We start from the raw sequence: 15,734 nt of genomic DNA on the forward strand, positions 1-15,734 counted from the left end.
ATCAATCAACCAGATAGTATTTATGTATTTATTGTCAATGCTTCAGCTCTAGTGAAAACACAAAGTAGCTTACAATTGTTTTGAGAAAAATCAGAAAGTTAACACGTTAAATTTGTACTAAAATTGCATAAAATGAAGATTTACAGAAGAACTTTGTTTGAAGAGAATGGAGACCAATTGAATTCTGAAGGAAATGTTGTACAAACAGGAAAAGTCCTCTTCCATATGTGACATGTGAGCCTGACAGCAAAAAGATCTTTCCAGCAATTTAGCACCACACAAGGCTTGAAAGGAAAAAGTGATTCATCAGAAAGTCAGATCCTAAGCTGTTTAGGATATAAAAAATTAATACTACTATCAATTCTGCCTGGTACATCACACATTTTTAGTTCCTATATCTTGAATTATCTACACGCCAAATTGCACAATTGCTTCATCCATTCACCTTTTCAAGGATAATTCTACAATGATGGGATCAAGATGGGTAGCTCATGACTGGACATAAACGTCACAGTTTAATTGGGCAAATTCAGCCTTCACTTAGGAATCCAGTAATATCTGATGCTTGAGGAACATTCCAAACCATCTTTTTGGGGCGATTGTAAACCTATACAAATACTCTGAGTCTGGTTTTATATTTCCAGTAGCATCAGTTATATGTTCAGCTTAATGTCCATCATTAAGCCTATTATAGATTTATTTATTTAATGTATGGCATACAACATCATGGAAAGCTACAAATGGTACACACAATGCAATCCTGATAGCCTAAATTGCTTGTTCATTCTGTTTGGCATTCGCGTGTCTGTCCTTAGTGCACCGTAGGGGACGAACTAGCTTACACTAGCTGATGAGCAGTGCTTGGGTTACTGGCTCTTCCAGGCTCCTCTGAGGGTCTTGCCTTGCCTTACCTAGTGTTGCATTTGCTTAGTGTCTGGTCAGGTCCAGTGCCAGCTTCCTTTCGCTGCACACACAAATACAGGAAGTTTTTTCCTACTAAAGTGGTATCCATTTATCTGCTCACAATATTTCATGCTTTCAAACTGCTGGGTGGTAGGAGCCAGAGGACTAGCGGTGGCAGGGCTCAAACCACTGGAGTGCAGACCATTTCTGCCCGTTACTAGTTTCATATAAACAGAATGCCTAATTCTGTATGTGCTGCAATGAATTCATTGGGTAAAATGCCAATAAGAACTTGTCCAAAATCATTATACAGCATAAAAATCTTCAGTTATTTAGGAGTGATGTATCCCAATTAAAAAGAAATCAACATGTGGGACTTGCTTTTTGCAATGTGCTATCCCACATGGAGCTCTATTCCTTTGGAATATCCTTCAGAATAATTTCCTTCTTTTGAATTTTGAATTTTGGACTCCCCTCCCCCCCGACACTCTTTCTTAAGGCCCTGAAGACTTGGTTTTGCAGTGGTCCTGAGGAGTGGGATGGTACCCATCAAATGGCTTATCTGACTGTATTTTGTCATGGAGGGGGTGGGTGGGGGTTTATTATTATTTTTTATGTTTTTCCATATGGTGTTTTATTGTTTGTAAGCCACCTAGAGTAGGCAGCTATATAATTTAAATAAATAAATAAATATAGCTAACTCTGCAGGCCTTTAGGAAGGCAGTCAATACAGATAGCCCTAGACCAGTGGTTCTCAATCTTTTTTAATGCCGCGACCCCCAACCGGTCGTAAGTCGAGGACTACTCAACCAGTCGTAAGTCGAGGACTACTCAACTGGTGCAGCACCGTTTGCAGAATGGGACTTTTGGTGGGCTCAGCAGGGCAGAGACAGCCTGGACAATTCCTATTGGCTTTTGAAAGCCAATAGAATTAGACTCTATTCAAGAGAGTCTATTCTATTGGCTTTCAAAAGCCAATAGAATAAAAGGGAGTAGCACAGCTAAGGAAAAGGGGAAAAAAATGGCAGACTGCGTTGTTTGGCGACCCCCGTGAAATGGTCGTTTGACCCCAAATGAAAACCACTGCCCTAGACTTACGAGCATAATTGAGCCCAAAATGTCTGTTGCTCAGTGAGACAATTATGTGAGTTTGGCCCCATTTTATGACTTTGTCAGTTAATGAATCACTGCAATTGTTAAGTTAGTAACAGTTGTTAAGTGAATCTGCTTCCCTGCTGACTTTGTCAGAAGGTCACAAAAGGGGATCACATCCCCAGGACACTGCGACTATCATAAATGAGTCAGTTTCCAAGCATCTGAATTTTGATCACATGACCATGGGGATGCTGTAATGGTCGTGTGAAAAATGGTCATAAATCATTTTTGCAGTATCATCATAACTTTGAATGGTCATTAAATGAATGGCTGTGAGTCAAGGACTACCTGTACATGGTTCTTTTCCAGATCTTGAATCAGAATGAGTGGAATCCCAGTTGGAGGAATTCTAATAAATTTTGATCTGATTTCCATTTTATTGTTTTAGTTGCATTACTTTCCTTGTGGTTGCAGCTGATGCTTTTTTCTTTTGTATGCTACCCAGTTGAGTGGCCATGTACATGTTATAAATAAATGCTATAAATAAATATATCTAAGACCATTACAGCTAGCTCAAGAAAAGTCAATGGCAGCAACACATGAACTGCTCCTCCCACACTGTTTTCTTATCAAATTAGCCCATTGGGTAGAGCTGGAGAGATGAGTCCTAACGCTTCATTTAGCTAAGTTTTAGTGATATGTCAGTTCAAGAGCCATTCAGAATTGTTATTTAGCAGATGTTTCACTATCAACTAACTTTATAACTATTCTGATTAATTTACAAATTTAGTCACTTGAATACCTAGGAACTGGCAGTGAAAATAGTCTTCACCTATATATCAATCCTAAAAAATAGTAAGATTAGCAGAATCACTTAAATTTGTTGGACAGTGTAATAATTTCATTCTGTCATCAAACCCTTGAAGAAATGGCAGAATCTGAGCTGTAGGTTGTTGTATTTTTTAACTCATGAGATGATTTACCTATTTAGCTTAGGCTAAAACAAGTTAATGAAATACTTTAGAAACGGTTGTGTTTCCTAGCCTAGCTTATGAGAAGTTAAGGAACTGTAGACTAAAAACAATCCACTAAACTTGATATTATGCTTTTTATGGCTAATAAATAATTAAATAAAACAGAAAAGATAGATTTTACAAAAATATATTTAATTAGATTTGATTAGTTAACAAAACTTCGATCTGAAACAAACAGAAAAAAATTCTTTGCATGAAGGTAAAGCAATATTCATATTCACTTAAAACGTGATTATTTTTCTTGATATTTCATAATATATTAAAGTGCAGATAGTAAAATATTTTTCAAAGGTAACATTGTGGATAAAATTCATATAAAGATAACAGAGCTTAAACAATGTTGTTTTCAATTTTCTCAGTATTTTAAGATTACAAAAGTCCAGCTTTGTGAATAACAAAAAATTGAAACTTTATATAGCAACCTGAATACAGTAGAAAAGGGACTCTTTTCTTTTCAGAGAATCAAACTATTAAAAATTTGAGAAAAGTATTATTAGCAAAATGTTACAGTGCAACATGATTCTTAGAGTTTAAAATTAGAAAATTATTTTCCAAATATTTTAATTATATCTTTTTAAAAAAATATTAAAAATAATACAAATGATGTAAAACAGAGTTTTTACCTATTTCACGGCACTTGTAGATGAATTTTTGGCAAAAGACAAAAAGTGTTTAATGGTTTATTTGGCATCTGCAGATGACAGATCACATTGTTCTACAAATTTATTTCTGTATGATTCAGTACTTATTTCCGACTGAGGTTGTTCAGCAGAAGCACCAAGTTCTCGCAATTGGTTTCTCTGTGTGGTCTCTAGCTCTTCCAAGCGTTTGCGAAGCAGTGAAAGTTCTCTTTGATGTTGCTCCTCCTTCATAAGAGGTAAAGAGATGGGGGAAGGAATGTAACACATTATTTAGCACTTTCATTTTTAAAGATATTATACAACTGTGGAAGAAACAGGCTACTAGTTCTGGCTTTCAATTTTATGTTCTGATTCTAATATATTCAATTATATAAGCAAAAAACAAAACAAACACAATACTTTAATAGAATGGACACAATAAAGATGTTTATTATATTGATTTATAGGGACTTTCCTGCAGGCAAAGGAATTAGTAGACTATTATATAGCTTAACCAAAAGTTTAGGTAACATTCACCGTAAAAATCATTATAAAGAAATTGTATAATTTTAACCAAAATCAATATAATTTAAAAAATGGTATTACTACTTTGCTGCATAATTAAGGTTAGGTTTTGTTTATCATATAACTTTTGGTTAAATACGGTAAAACATTTTGGAAATAGCAGAACCTGAACTGCAAAATAAATTGATAGCATGATTACAAATAAAGTTCTCACTTCTCTTTAATACTATTATACTGTTTCATCAAACTTTATTACTGAAAACTATAAAAATATGAACTTTATTTTTTCTGTTTTTCAAAACATTATTACCTACTCTGTCATATGGGAATATTACATACCTGAAGGAGAGGGAAGGGTAATTCTGGTCCAGGAAGCAAAGATGAAGATAGTAAGTTAGCTGGATTCAGTATTGGGAGGTTGGGAAAAAGGATCAGTCTGCGGAATTCATTATGTCTCCGTTGCAGATCTTTTAGTCTTTTCTGAAGGCGGAGGTGTTCTTCAAAAGGAATATTTTGCCTATAACACATATAAATAACTAAATAAAAATTCTTTTCTTACTAATGTTTTCCTAGAAGTGCAGGGTCCAACCTTTTTTTTTTTTTAAATCAACCAAGAGTTGACTCATTGGTTGCAATAAGAATTGTTACCCAAATCTGACACTGTGGCCTAAAGTCACCCAGCCAGCTTTCATGCCTAAGGCAAGACTAAAACTCATAATAATATACCGTATTTTCTGGCGTATAAGGCGACCCGGCGTATAAAATGACTCCCAACTTCGGCGCCGATTTCCATGCCTAGAAAGTTGTCTTATCCACTGGAAACTACTGTAATTTCCGGCATATAAGACGACTCGGTGTATAAGACGACCCCAGTTTGATATTGTTTTGTTAATCTCAAAATGCTTCCTGTAGAGCTTAAACCTCTTTAGAAAGTTCCAAAAGATTGGAACAGCTTATTTTCAACTTGAAATGACTGTTTCCAATTGAAAATGGGGTCTTTTAGTTAGAGGCATTTTTTATATTTCTAAAACACTTTCTGATATATAGTATGGTTTCACGGTAACAATGCTGCTAGGAACAAAGCATATGTATATTCATACAACTTTCTATGTTTTTTCCCCCAGAAATTCGAAAATGAATGTAATTAGTCTGATTAAGACAGCAAAGATTGCACCTAAAATGTTTTTAACAGCAACAATAGGAAACATTATGGAATTAAGAATCAACATAAAGTTATACCTGTTTAACACTTGGTTTTCTGTTTCTAGTTCTTCTCTCTTGGCTTCTAAGAGCTCAATCTTGTTCAGTAATTTCTTTTGCTTGTTGTCATTAAGTGTCTTTCTCTGTAATTAATACAATATACACATATATATTTTTTAAGGTTGACTTCCACATTTAAATACAGTATGTAACTCATTCATTGGAGTGGCAGACTGACCAAAAACTTCCCTAATCATAAACATTAATTAGAAGAAATAGTAATAAGTGAATCAACTCTTGTTCTTTTGAAAGTAACTCATATGAAAAAGGCCACATTAGCACAATTAAAATTAGTATCATGTGTTATTATCTGTGTATGTTTATATTAACTCACATATTATGGCTTCTCAGCTTCATAAAACTTAAAAGAAACTTTGGTAATAGATATAGTCATGTCATTATATTATTTACAGGTCTTTTAGTTATACTATGGCACAAAACTTTGATTCAACTAAGGTAGAAAACCTTTCAGAATTATGCAAATATGAGACATGCCTTTTTCTGAACAACTGATGCTCGATACAATTTCTCTTTTGTTACTTTATACTTGTCTTCTATCTCTGTGATGTGCTGAGTAAGTTTATGTTTTTCTTCTAGCCACTTTACCTGTTTATCTTCCAAATTCCTAAAAAAGAAACAAACAGTGGTTATTTTATAAATCAATTCTGTTTCTTCACAGAAGTGAATATTATAAATCCACAGATATGACTTCAATCCTTGTTTGCTACCTGAAAATATTAAGAATTACAAAATATGCCCAGGAATTCCAGACAATCCTTAAAAGCATGTTTCTTATTATTCTACAAAATAAACACGGAGCAAAAAGACAATCTGTGAAGGGTTTTTATGCTGAAAAACTGAATTTCTTATGCTTCAGTAAAACTTTAAACATTCCTTTAAACTATAATAAACTGTATCCAGCTATAGAGAAAGGTCTCTGTGAAACCCTTCCCATAAATGTTGCTTTCAAGTAGGATTTAAACAGCACATCTTGAGAAGAATTCCTGTCTTTTTGGAAACCATCTTTCTCCCTGAAATCCAGCACACACACCTCTCTAGGTTTCCAGAAAGCCTTGAATTGCTGGATTTCCCCACAAATATAAGGGTGCAGGGAGCCAGGAATTCAACAAAGGAGACTGTTGATATGTGGCAATAGTATGCAGGAAGTTCTTGGTTTTTGTTTTGGTTGTATTTGGTGTATGTATTACGAAGCTAGCACAATACGGTCTATGGTACAAAGGATTGGGCAAAAGGTACATATATCTTTTAAATAAATACAGAAATATTCATCCAGGTCTTTGCTATCACCTACTACCTATTTTTGTTAAGATAGTGTATATCTTTTGGAAAAGCTATATACTCCATAATATATATGAAACCATATATTATCAAATTTTTAATCTTTTTTCGGGTGTAGGAAGATGTTTCATAAGCTGCTTTTTGGATGACTTTTCAAGAATATTATTAACGGGGAATAAAGCTCTGACTGTGCTACAAAAAATACTGAAAAAGTCTGGAAATAATGGGCCACTTACAGTAAAAACAATATGTAAAATGCTATCAAAATTTTTTGACATAGAATATAAATATTGTTATAAGACCAATCTTGGTGGTAAGAATTTTAAGGAGATTTTAAGATATTGGGATCTCAAATTCCCTCCTTCAGAAGCAAACTATTTTTATAGCCCTTCTTCACTCAGCCACCATACAATAGGACCAAAAGAAGAGGAATTGCTACAATTACAAGAGTGGCTTGAAGTATGAAGCAAATATCAGAGAATTGTGCTTGAGGGCTGCCCAAAATCAGGCAATAGCACTGGCAGTAAGCGTAAAATCTTCAGAATCTTAATTGAGGCAATCTATTCTTCACAGAGATATGCAGTGACATGGGGGGGGGAAGCTTCTTCAAATATTGTAGTTCCATTTATCTGAAATAATTATATCTAGTCTGCATGCACAGAATAAGAGGCATTAAGAGAAAAGTTAGGTGTTTAAAGTTTTCAGGTGCATTTAAAAATACAAAATATAAAACTACAGAAATCCTTATGAGCCTAATTTCTCGAGTGACTTTAAGAAGCCATCAACTGTGAATATACTGCTATATATCAAACAAATTGTTTGAAGCAGTGGTCCTCAACTTTTTGGGCACCAGGGACCAGTGTCTTGGAAGACAATTTTTCCAAGAACCGGTGGGTGGGTGGAGGGAATGGTTTCACATGCAACCTAGATCCCACACATGCACAAATGAAACTTCACTTGCTTACCCACCATTTACCTTCACCTGTGCAGCCCAGTTCCTAACTGGTCACAGACCGCTACCAATTCGTGGCCTAGGGGTTGGGGATCCACAGTTTAAAGAACTGTAAGCATTTAAAAATTCAATTTCTTTATTTTTCCCAGAATCTATTTGTCAATTAACACACCCATAATAAATACTTAAGCAAACCATTGTCTTAAAACTGATGACAAAATATTAAGTCTTATCTTCTAAACACTCAGTAATTCACAACTGAATACGATTAAAATGACACAACTGAAAAACTAAACATATTTTGTAAATATATATGCAACCATAATCTCAACAGTAAGAAAGGGCAAGAACAGTTTGTCCACTTAATTCCATGTATCAACTTTAGGTCATATGCCTATTCATTTGCTTACAACTGATTACTGTTTGAAGAGTTAGATGTTTGGGGAAGAAAGGACAACAGCTGAGAGTGAGAACCCCCAAGGTAAGGGCATTTTTGCAAAATTCTCCTAGCATGGAACAGCCAAATTTCATAGAGATTAAACTATGCTTCTTCTTTGTGGACAAAGACCTGGAATATGTATGTTTGGTTTGTGCGTGCATCTGGAATATACAGTAAATGTTCTAGGAAAGGAGACTACAGGGAAAAAACAAAGTCATTGGCCTTGTATATTGGTGGCTTATGGAAGTTGGAGGAGAATTATGTTATGGCCTCCTCAGAGGCTAATTCGGAGGAGGAGGAGGAGGAGGAAGAGTTGGAACTGAGACCGTTTGACAGGGAAGGCATGCCAGGGGCTGAGGACAATGCAGTACCGGGCCCTTCAGGCATTGGGGGAGTTAGTCTTTGCCAGGAACAATTGTTTGTTTTTTGTTTTTTTACAGAGATTTTATTGGTTTTCTTTTGCATACATATGTTAATTTTTCCAATCAACGAGCTGTCTGGGATTAGCTATACTAATACATATTCGATTCCTAATCCTTCATTCTTTCCCCCCAGCTTTGACTTATGCCTTTTGCCTTGCTTCAAGGACTGCTTTTTGCCCTGCTTTGAGGATTGTTCTTGCCTTGCCCTAGCCCTGAAAACTTTATCTTCAGAACTGCTTTTGCCTTGGATCCCATCTTGCTTTGAGGATTGCTGTTTGTCTTGCCCTAGCTTTGTAGACTGCTTTTGCCCTTTACTTTATCTTCAGAACTGCCTTTGTTTTGTACCTTGTCGTTGCCTTGAGGATTGCCATTTATCTTATGCTTGGAATTTTTTGCCTTGTGGATTTGCCGGGTAATCTATGGGCTGTTGTTTGGGGGACTGAGAGTGGAGCCTTACTGCAGGGGTCCCCAACCCCCGGTCCATGGACCAGTACCCGGCTGCAGCATGCCAGCAACTGGTCCGCACAAACATGCAAAACCCCATCCATGGGATGCAGGTAGCACACAAAACCACGCATCCTTTGGTCCGCAGAAAAACCTCTCTCCACGGAACTGGTCCCTGGTGCCCAAAATGTCGAGGAGCTTTGCCTTACTGGTCGGTGGAAGGCTGTTTGTTTAACCCTTCTCAAGAGAAATAAAGAACTTGCCTTGCCTTGACCACCTGGGTCATAACAAGTTATATGGACCAGCCATAACTATGGGCAAGTAATGTGCTGAAATCAGTGGGCAGGCTGACAAATAGGCCAATCTGAGGAAGAAGGGACACAGGAGCAGTGCACATCAATTTTGCTCTATTTTCCCATCAAGAACCACTTAGAATTTGTTTCTGAAGAAAGCTAGACTAAAATGTTCTGAATTTCAATTTGGCTGACCCTAAATGGTTAAATAATTTTGATATTTTAGGTCCACCATTTAAGAAGAGTTCTGGTCTGCCAGAAGCCCAGGTAGCAAAATCCCAAAGGATCTTAGTTTCACTGACAAAAGTTCAAGTCCAAGAGTATTGATATGTATTCTTCAATGTTGGGGGGCTACAACAATTGAGAAAAAAATAATCATAGCCAAAAATAAAATACACATAAATATTATGACCTTTGCTTGTCTCCAGTCATACACAGATATTAGAACTACAGCAAGATAAGAAAGTATTGGATTTAAAAATTTGGACTAGACAAACACTAATGAGACAAAGTTAGAAAAAAAAAAGCAACACCTCAAACAGCTAGGCTCCACAAAGATGATTTTGAACTTAACTTCCAATAATTTAAGGTCCATGTGTATTAATATTATTTGGATTTGTTTAAATGTTAGACTGGTGGGACACTTCTCTGCACAATTTGGGCAGTTTTCCTAGAAGCAGAAAAAACACTATCCTAAAATGTAAAACGTGGAACCTAATCAATCATATTCCTATTTATATGTTAACAATGTGTCTTTGATTTCTCTACAAAGGCCATAATTTTATGATATGTCCAAATGTCTTACCATACCATATTCTACCAGGATTCCCAGTTGTCTTCTGAGCTTTATGGGATTCCTGGAAAGACCACTTTTTTTGCATAAAGCAGAATGTTTCTCTGCAACAATCCTCTGGGTGTATGTGTAAAATGTATGTTGAAATGACTTATTGTGATATTTATTTTTTAAAAATTAAACAGAAATGAAACAAGGATATAGATTTGCTTAATCTTTTATGGGCTGGGAAAATGATTGATAACTCCATATTCTAAATCTCTCAGAGAAAATTATGTTACAGATATAGATGAACCTATACCAGATGCCTAGGACAATTTACTCTTCATGTCATCCAATTTTTGGTTACAATAAATGCAATAGTAGCATTGCTTTAAGAGTGAAATCATACTTCTCTGAATCTGCCTGAGCTCTTTCTGCTTGACTTCGTGCGTTCCGACATTCATGTTTTAATATCTCCAGCATTTCTTTGAGTTTCTGATTGGAATCCAGTAAATCATTCTCTGACTGTGAAAGGGAAGCCACTCGAAGTTGTAGATCATGCAATTGCTGAAATGGAAATATCTTATGAAGTAATCAATTTCATTTATCAAATTCTAAAGAAGGAATAAGCATGGTTTCTATGATCCCCAATGTACCCACTAACACAAAAATCTGCTATTTTGAAATATGTACTTTATCTCAAAAAGGTGTTTGGGGGGGATTGAACTGAACACACATTAACATATGAGAGAAATATCTGTTTGATCAGAGATTCTGAACAATTAACATTAAATGAATAGTTCAATGTTAAAAATTTACACTGCTTCATAAGGTTAATCAATTAGATATAAAAAAATTCTCATGAAGAAACTACAGATAGTCCTCGACTTACAATCACAATTGAGTCCAAAATTTTTGTTGCTAAGTGAGACAGTTAATTTTGCCCCATTTTACAATTTTTCTTGCCACAATAGTTAAGTGAGTCACTGCAATTGTTAAATGAGTAACACAGTTGTTAAGGGAATCCAGCTTTTCCCATTGGCTTTGCTTGACAGAAAGTTGCAAAAGAGGATCACGTAATCCCAGCACACTACAACAGTCATAAATATGAGTCAGTTGTCAAGCATCTGAATTTTGATCACATGACTACGGGGTTGCTGCAATGGTAATAATGTGAAAAATGGTCAAAGATAACTTTTTTTGCCTCACACATTTCTAATTATGTAAAGTCAGTTGAAAGATCGCAACCAGAGCAAGAGAATGAGAAAGCATAAGAGCCGAGGTGGCACAGCAGTTAGAGTGCAGTACTGCAGGCCACTTTAGCTGACTGTGTTCAGCAGGTCAGCGGTTCAAATCTCACTGGCTCAAGGTTGACTCAGCCTTCCATCCTTCCGGGGTAGGTAAAATGAGGACCCAGATTGTTGGGGGCAATGTAAATATATATATATACATTGCTTACTGGTGTACACCGCTTAGAGAGTGCTTGTACTTAAAGCGGTATATAAGTCTCAGAAATAAATAAATAAATAAAGCAAATACGAACAAGAGAGTTAGTGTTGAGAGAAGCAAAAATGGGGAATTTAGTAGAGAAGATGGTGGGAGGAGAAACCTGACTTCCTTCCTCCAGAAACCAATATCAAAGAGAGAAACAATATGGAGCATTCCCTATACATAGTTGCATAATTTAGGAGTCCTCATACGATTCATGGCTTCTGCTAAAAAAAACAGGTGGTAGATATATTCAGAGAGGGCTTTGCACAGATTTGTGTTGTGTGCCAGTTGTTTGGCTGTAAAATCCCAGGCCATCTGATCCAGCAGTCTTATAATGTTCTTATAATAGGCAAAAACTGCATAAGAAAACCTAGCAGTCTCCCAGCAAAGTGCTCTAGATCAGGGGTCCCCAACCCCTGGTCCGTGGACTGGTACCAGTCTGTGGCATGCCAGCAACCAGTCCGCACAAATAAGCAAAACCCCATCTGTGGGATGCAGGCAGCACACAAAACCGTGCACTTTCCGGTCCGTGGAAAAACCTTTCTCCGCAGAACCAGTCCCTGGTGCCCAAAAGGTTGGGAACCTCTGCTCTAGATGGGTCTTCCCTTGAAGAATATTTGGAAGTTTAAACTGGTTCAAAATGAGGCAATGCACCCATTTTGTGGTGCTCCAAACCTCACCCGTGAAACACCATAGCTGCATGAGATACACTGGCTTCAAATATATTTCAGGTGCAATTTAATGTGCTGCTTGTTATCTTTAAAGCTCTGCTCGTGGCATCAAAAAAGTGGCACAGCAACTTTTAAACTAGTCTCTGAGGGAAAGCTGACAAATGATGGCACCAACCAGATCCAAAAGGTGTAGATGTTTCAGAAAATCAAATCATTGTTTAAACTTGTATGCTGTCCATCTCTTAACAATCAAAGAAATTATAATAATAAAAAACATGCCAAGTGCAATGAAATAAGGGATAATACAAGAAATAAGTCCAATATTGGAAGTGGTTAATGGAAATACATGGTAATTATATTAAAAAAAAGGTTATAAGAAGGGCTCATTCCAATGCTAGAAACCTCCAAGCCAAGATGCAGAATTAGAGATTACAAATGATATTCATAACTACAGCTTTATAAGAAGAATAAGTTAAAGGTGCATTAAGGGAGCTCCTGGTGTTTATAATAAAGAAGTATAAGATAATATATACTAGATTCGCTTTTCGGAGTGAGCTGGGCAGAATATAAATTTAATGAATAAATAAATAAATACACTGCAATACCAAATTTCTCATGTATGGACATGTAAAAAAATGAAAATGAAAATTCTAAATGGTGTCATTCTTCCCAATTCCAAATACTATGAGCAAATAAAATACAGATTCTTGTATATTATTCACATGATTTTTTGGAGTGATTTGTATCCAGGAAGCTTTTTTTTTCTGTTTTTGAAATGGAAGATGGCAATCAAAATAGAAAAAAACCCAAAATATGAAATAAAATAAAACTATCACGTGAACTGCTACAAATTATAATAGATGAAAGAATGTAAACTAACTTCTTACCTGCTTTAGATTTGCATTTTCACTTTTCTCTTTTTCTAGTTCCTCAGAAGCAGTAACTCGTTCTTGAATCTTTACCCTACAAGGCAATACAAAGCAGAACTGCAAAATATTTCCTTAAAAACAAGTTTACCCACATAGTCCTTGAGTTACAATGATAACTGGTTCTGGAATTTCCATGGCTAAGCATTGCTGTTCGTTCATTCATACAACTTATATGCCATCCATCTCACCTGGAAGTGAAATCTAAGTGGCTTACAAGCATTAATTGGTTGCTAGGGGAAATATCACATGACCTCGCATGATTGCTTAGCGACAGCAAACCTAGCAGTCCCTGTTGCTGTTGTTAGCCAAATCCCACCAGTTGTTAGGCAAGGACTGACCCTGATTCTAGCTATTCCTGGCCCTGAGCCTTGATAAGGTAATAAGCTGTTCCTCTTGAATCCATCCCACCTGCCTATCTTCAAATAGCATGCCCTGTTTTAGCAATGATTTGGAAAGCCTTTGGAAAGCTTCTGAGGCCAAGAATGGGACATGCTATTTGGAGAACAGCAAGCCTGCCATTCTCATAATGCTTCAGTTCTCAAACACTTTCCAATGGGTTTCCGAACCACCGGCTCATCATGAACTACTCCCACCTACGTATCTCCAAATAGTTCGCTTCATGATGTGCTATTTGGAGAATAGCATGAGTGGCCTTGGGAGAAGGCTTGACTTGGCCCGAAGGTGCCTCATATAGGGCCAGGCTGCAAGCAGCAGGAGGAAGATAGCTAAGGCCTGTTGGGTGTGGCAGGACTTGTGGCACACAGAGCAGTGAGGGTTTTATGTTTTGGTTCTGGGGTGCTTGAGGCAACACTCTGCAGCAGCACTGGGGCTGAAGCTGAGGCCTGAGGGCAATGACAGCTGGCTCAGACTGTTGAGCACTCCGGACCTCTACTTCAGCCCCAACAGTGCCACTGAGGAGTACTGCTGTGTAGGGCCGCTGTGCAGAGTGGCCAAAAGGGCAGAGATGTGAGGGAAGATAGGTGAGTACCAAGAGCTGAAACATCATTAATGTACCGTATTTACCGGCATATAAGACGACTGGGTGTATAAGACGACCCCCAACTTTGGAGAAGATATGCATGGTTAGAAAGTCGTCTTATATGCCAGAAAACACGGTATTTTCCGGCGTATAAGACGACTGGGCGTATAAGACGACCCCCGACTTTGGAGAATATTTGCATGGTTTAGAAAGTCATCTTATACGCCGTAAAATACGGTAGGTAGACTGCCAAGCACCCAAATTTTGATCATGTGACTACAGGGAGTTTCATCTGCCGTAACTTCAGGGACCGGTTGTAAGTACCACTTGTCCAGTGCCACTGTAACTTCGAACAGTCGATGAATATAACAGAATTGAAGTATTTACCTATTCTGAATGATTTAAACTCTCCTTTAATTCTTAATTGAGCATAAAATGCCACACTGAGTGCTGTAGAAAACAACGATTATCTTAATCAAGGGCTGAGGATTAATTCAAGCTGGAAGTTTGGGATACAGAAAATTTTTTGGAACGAACAGTCCGTTAACTGTTGAATTTCAGGAAATTAATTCCACAAAACATAAATCTTGCAAAATGCTGACATTGGGAAATACTACATCATTATAATAAAGAAGCAGCAAAGGCTTTAATCAGAAAAGCATTACTATTGCGTAAGTAATAAAGTAAGGCCAAATTATACATTAATCCCTGGATGTTAAACACTACGTAATCTGGTAGCCAAGGAAGAAGTGATAAAGATGTAAGGGAGAGATAAAGAAATTTAAACATTTTCTGAGATTATAAAACAGCAATAAAAGGCTATCTTGATGGTTTTTCTGCTTTTATTCCCATCTTTATTTATTTTTTCTTGTGTTTATTTTCCTAATAGAAAATGGATTTTACAATTAATTTTCAACTCTAAGATGCATTTTAATAAATTTTGTCTAAACTAAAATAATAAGGCTGAAGGAATAAAACTCACAGAATTAGAGATGGATAGCAATATCTGTACAAGAAAGTGCTACAAAGAAACTTATTCTTAACAAATTAATGTAAAACTGGTAACAGTAAAGTGCTTTATAAACAAATAGGATTAATAGTAGTAGTAATTCTGCTTTATCTTTATTGGAAACAAAGTGCTTGCTTTAATATCCACCTTGTGTAACTAAATTGTTAGGTTCTAAGAGCTTTTTAAATACATTAAATCCTTACATAGTACCTTACCTAAGATTTTGGATTTCCCTTTTGGTGGACTCTTCTTCCAAGCGCAGAGCAGAAATCTTTTCTTCATACTGATCTTTCTCCGATTGCCTCTGAGCATCTTGCTCCATTCTGGTTTTCTCTAGTTCAGTTAATTTAGTTTCAAGTTCTAACCTGAAATATAGTGAATAGCTGTAAAAGAGGTTGTTTAAATGATATGATTATGTTTAATAGGGCAGACTGGGGGGGAGGCCTTCAAGTCAGCATTGACTTCTGGCGACTTCTTGGACAAGTCCCTGCAGTTTTCTTGGCAAAGATTTCTGAAGTAGTTTGCCACTGCCTCCTTTCTAGGGCTGAGAGAGAGGGACTGGCCCAAGGTCACCCAACTGGCTTTGCCCTAAGA

General features: G+C 36.7%; 1 protein-coding gene across 3 annotated transcripts in view; it reads right to left on the reverse strand.

The window, feature by feature from the left end:
* Positions 1–3,143: 3,143 nt before the first annotated feature.
* CEP83 (centrosomal protein 83) overlaps positions 3,144–15,734 on the reverse strand; it is a 35,640-nt gene continuing 23,049 nt past the window's right edge. For 2 of the 3 annotated variants that reach the window (XM_039358205.1, XM_039358204.1), the window contains exons 10-16: positions 15,356–15,505; positions 13,111–13,186; positions 10,471–10,628; positions 5,933–6,062; positions 5,417–5,520; positions 4,517–4,694; positions 3,144–3,898 (exon numbers count right to left, since the gene is read on the reverse strand). In XM_039358205.1, the coding sequence (XP_039214139.1) occupies positions 3,713–3,898; positions 4,517–4,694; positions 5,417–5,520; positions 5,933–6,062; positions 10,471–10,628; positions 13,111–13,186; positions 15,356–15,505 (982 nt within the window). In that variant the 3' untranslated portion in view covers positions 3,144–3,712. The remainder of the gene's footprint in view (positions 3,899–4,516; positions 4,695–5,416; positions 5,521–5,932; positions 6,063–10,470; positions 10,629–13,110; positions 13,187–15,355; positions 15,506–15,734) is intronic. The other variant, XM_039358206.1, reaches the window with a different exon arrangement.

The sequence above is a fragment of the Crotalus tigris genome, unplaced genomic scaffold, assembly GCF_016545835.1.
Source record: "Crotalus tigris isolate CLP2741 ecotype Arizona unplaced genomic scaffold, ASM1654583v1 scf7180000019004.2909048, whole genome shotgun sequence".
NCBI classification, from domain to species: Eukaryota; Metazoa; Chordata; class Lepidosauria; order Squamata; family Viperidae; genus Crotalus; species Crotalus tigris.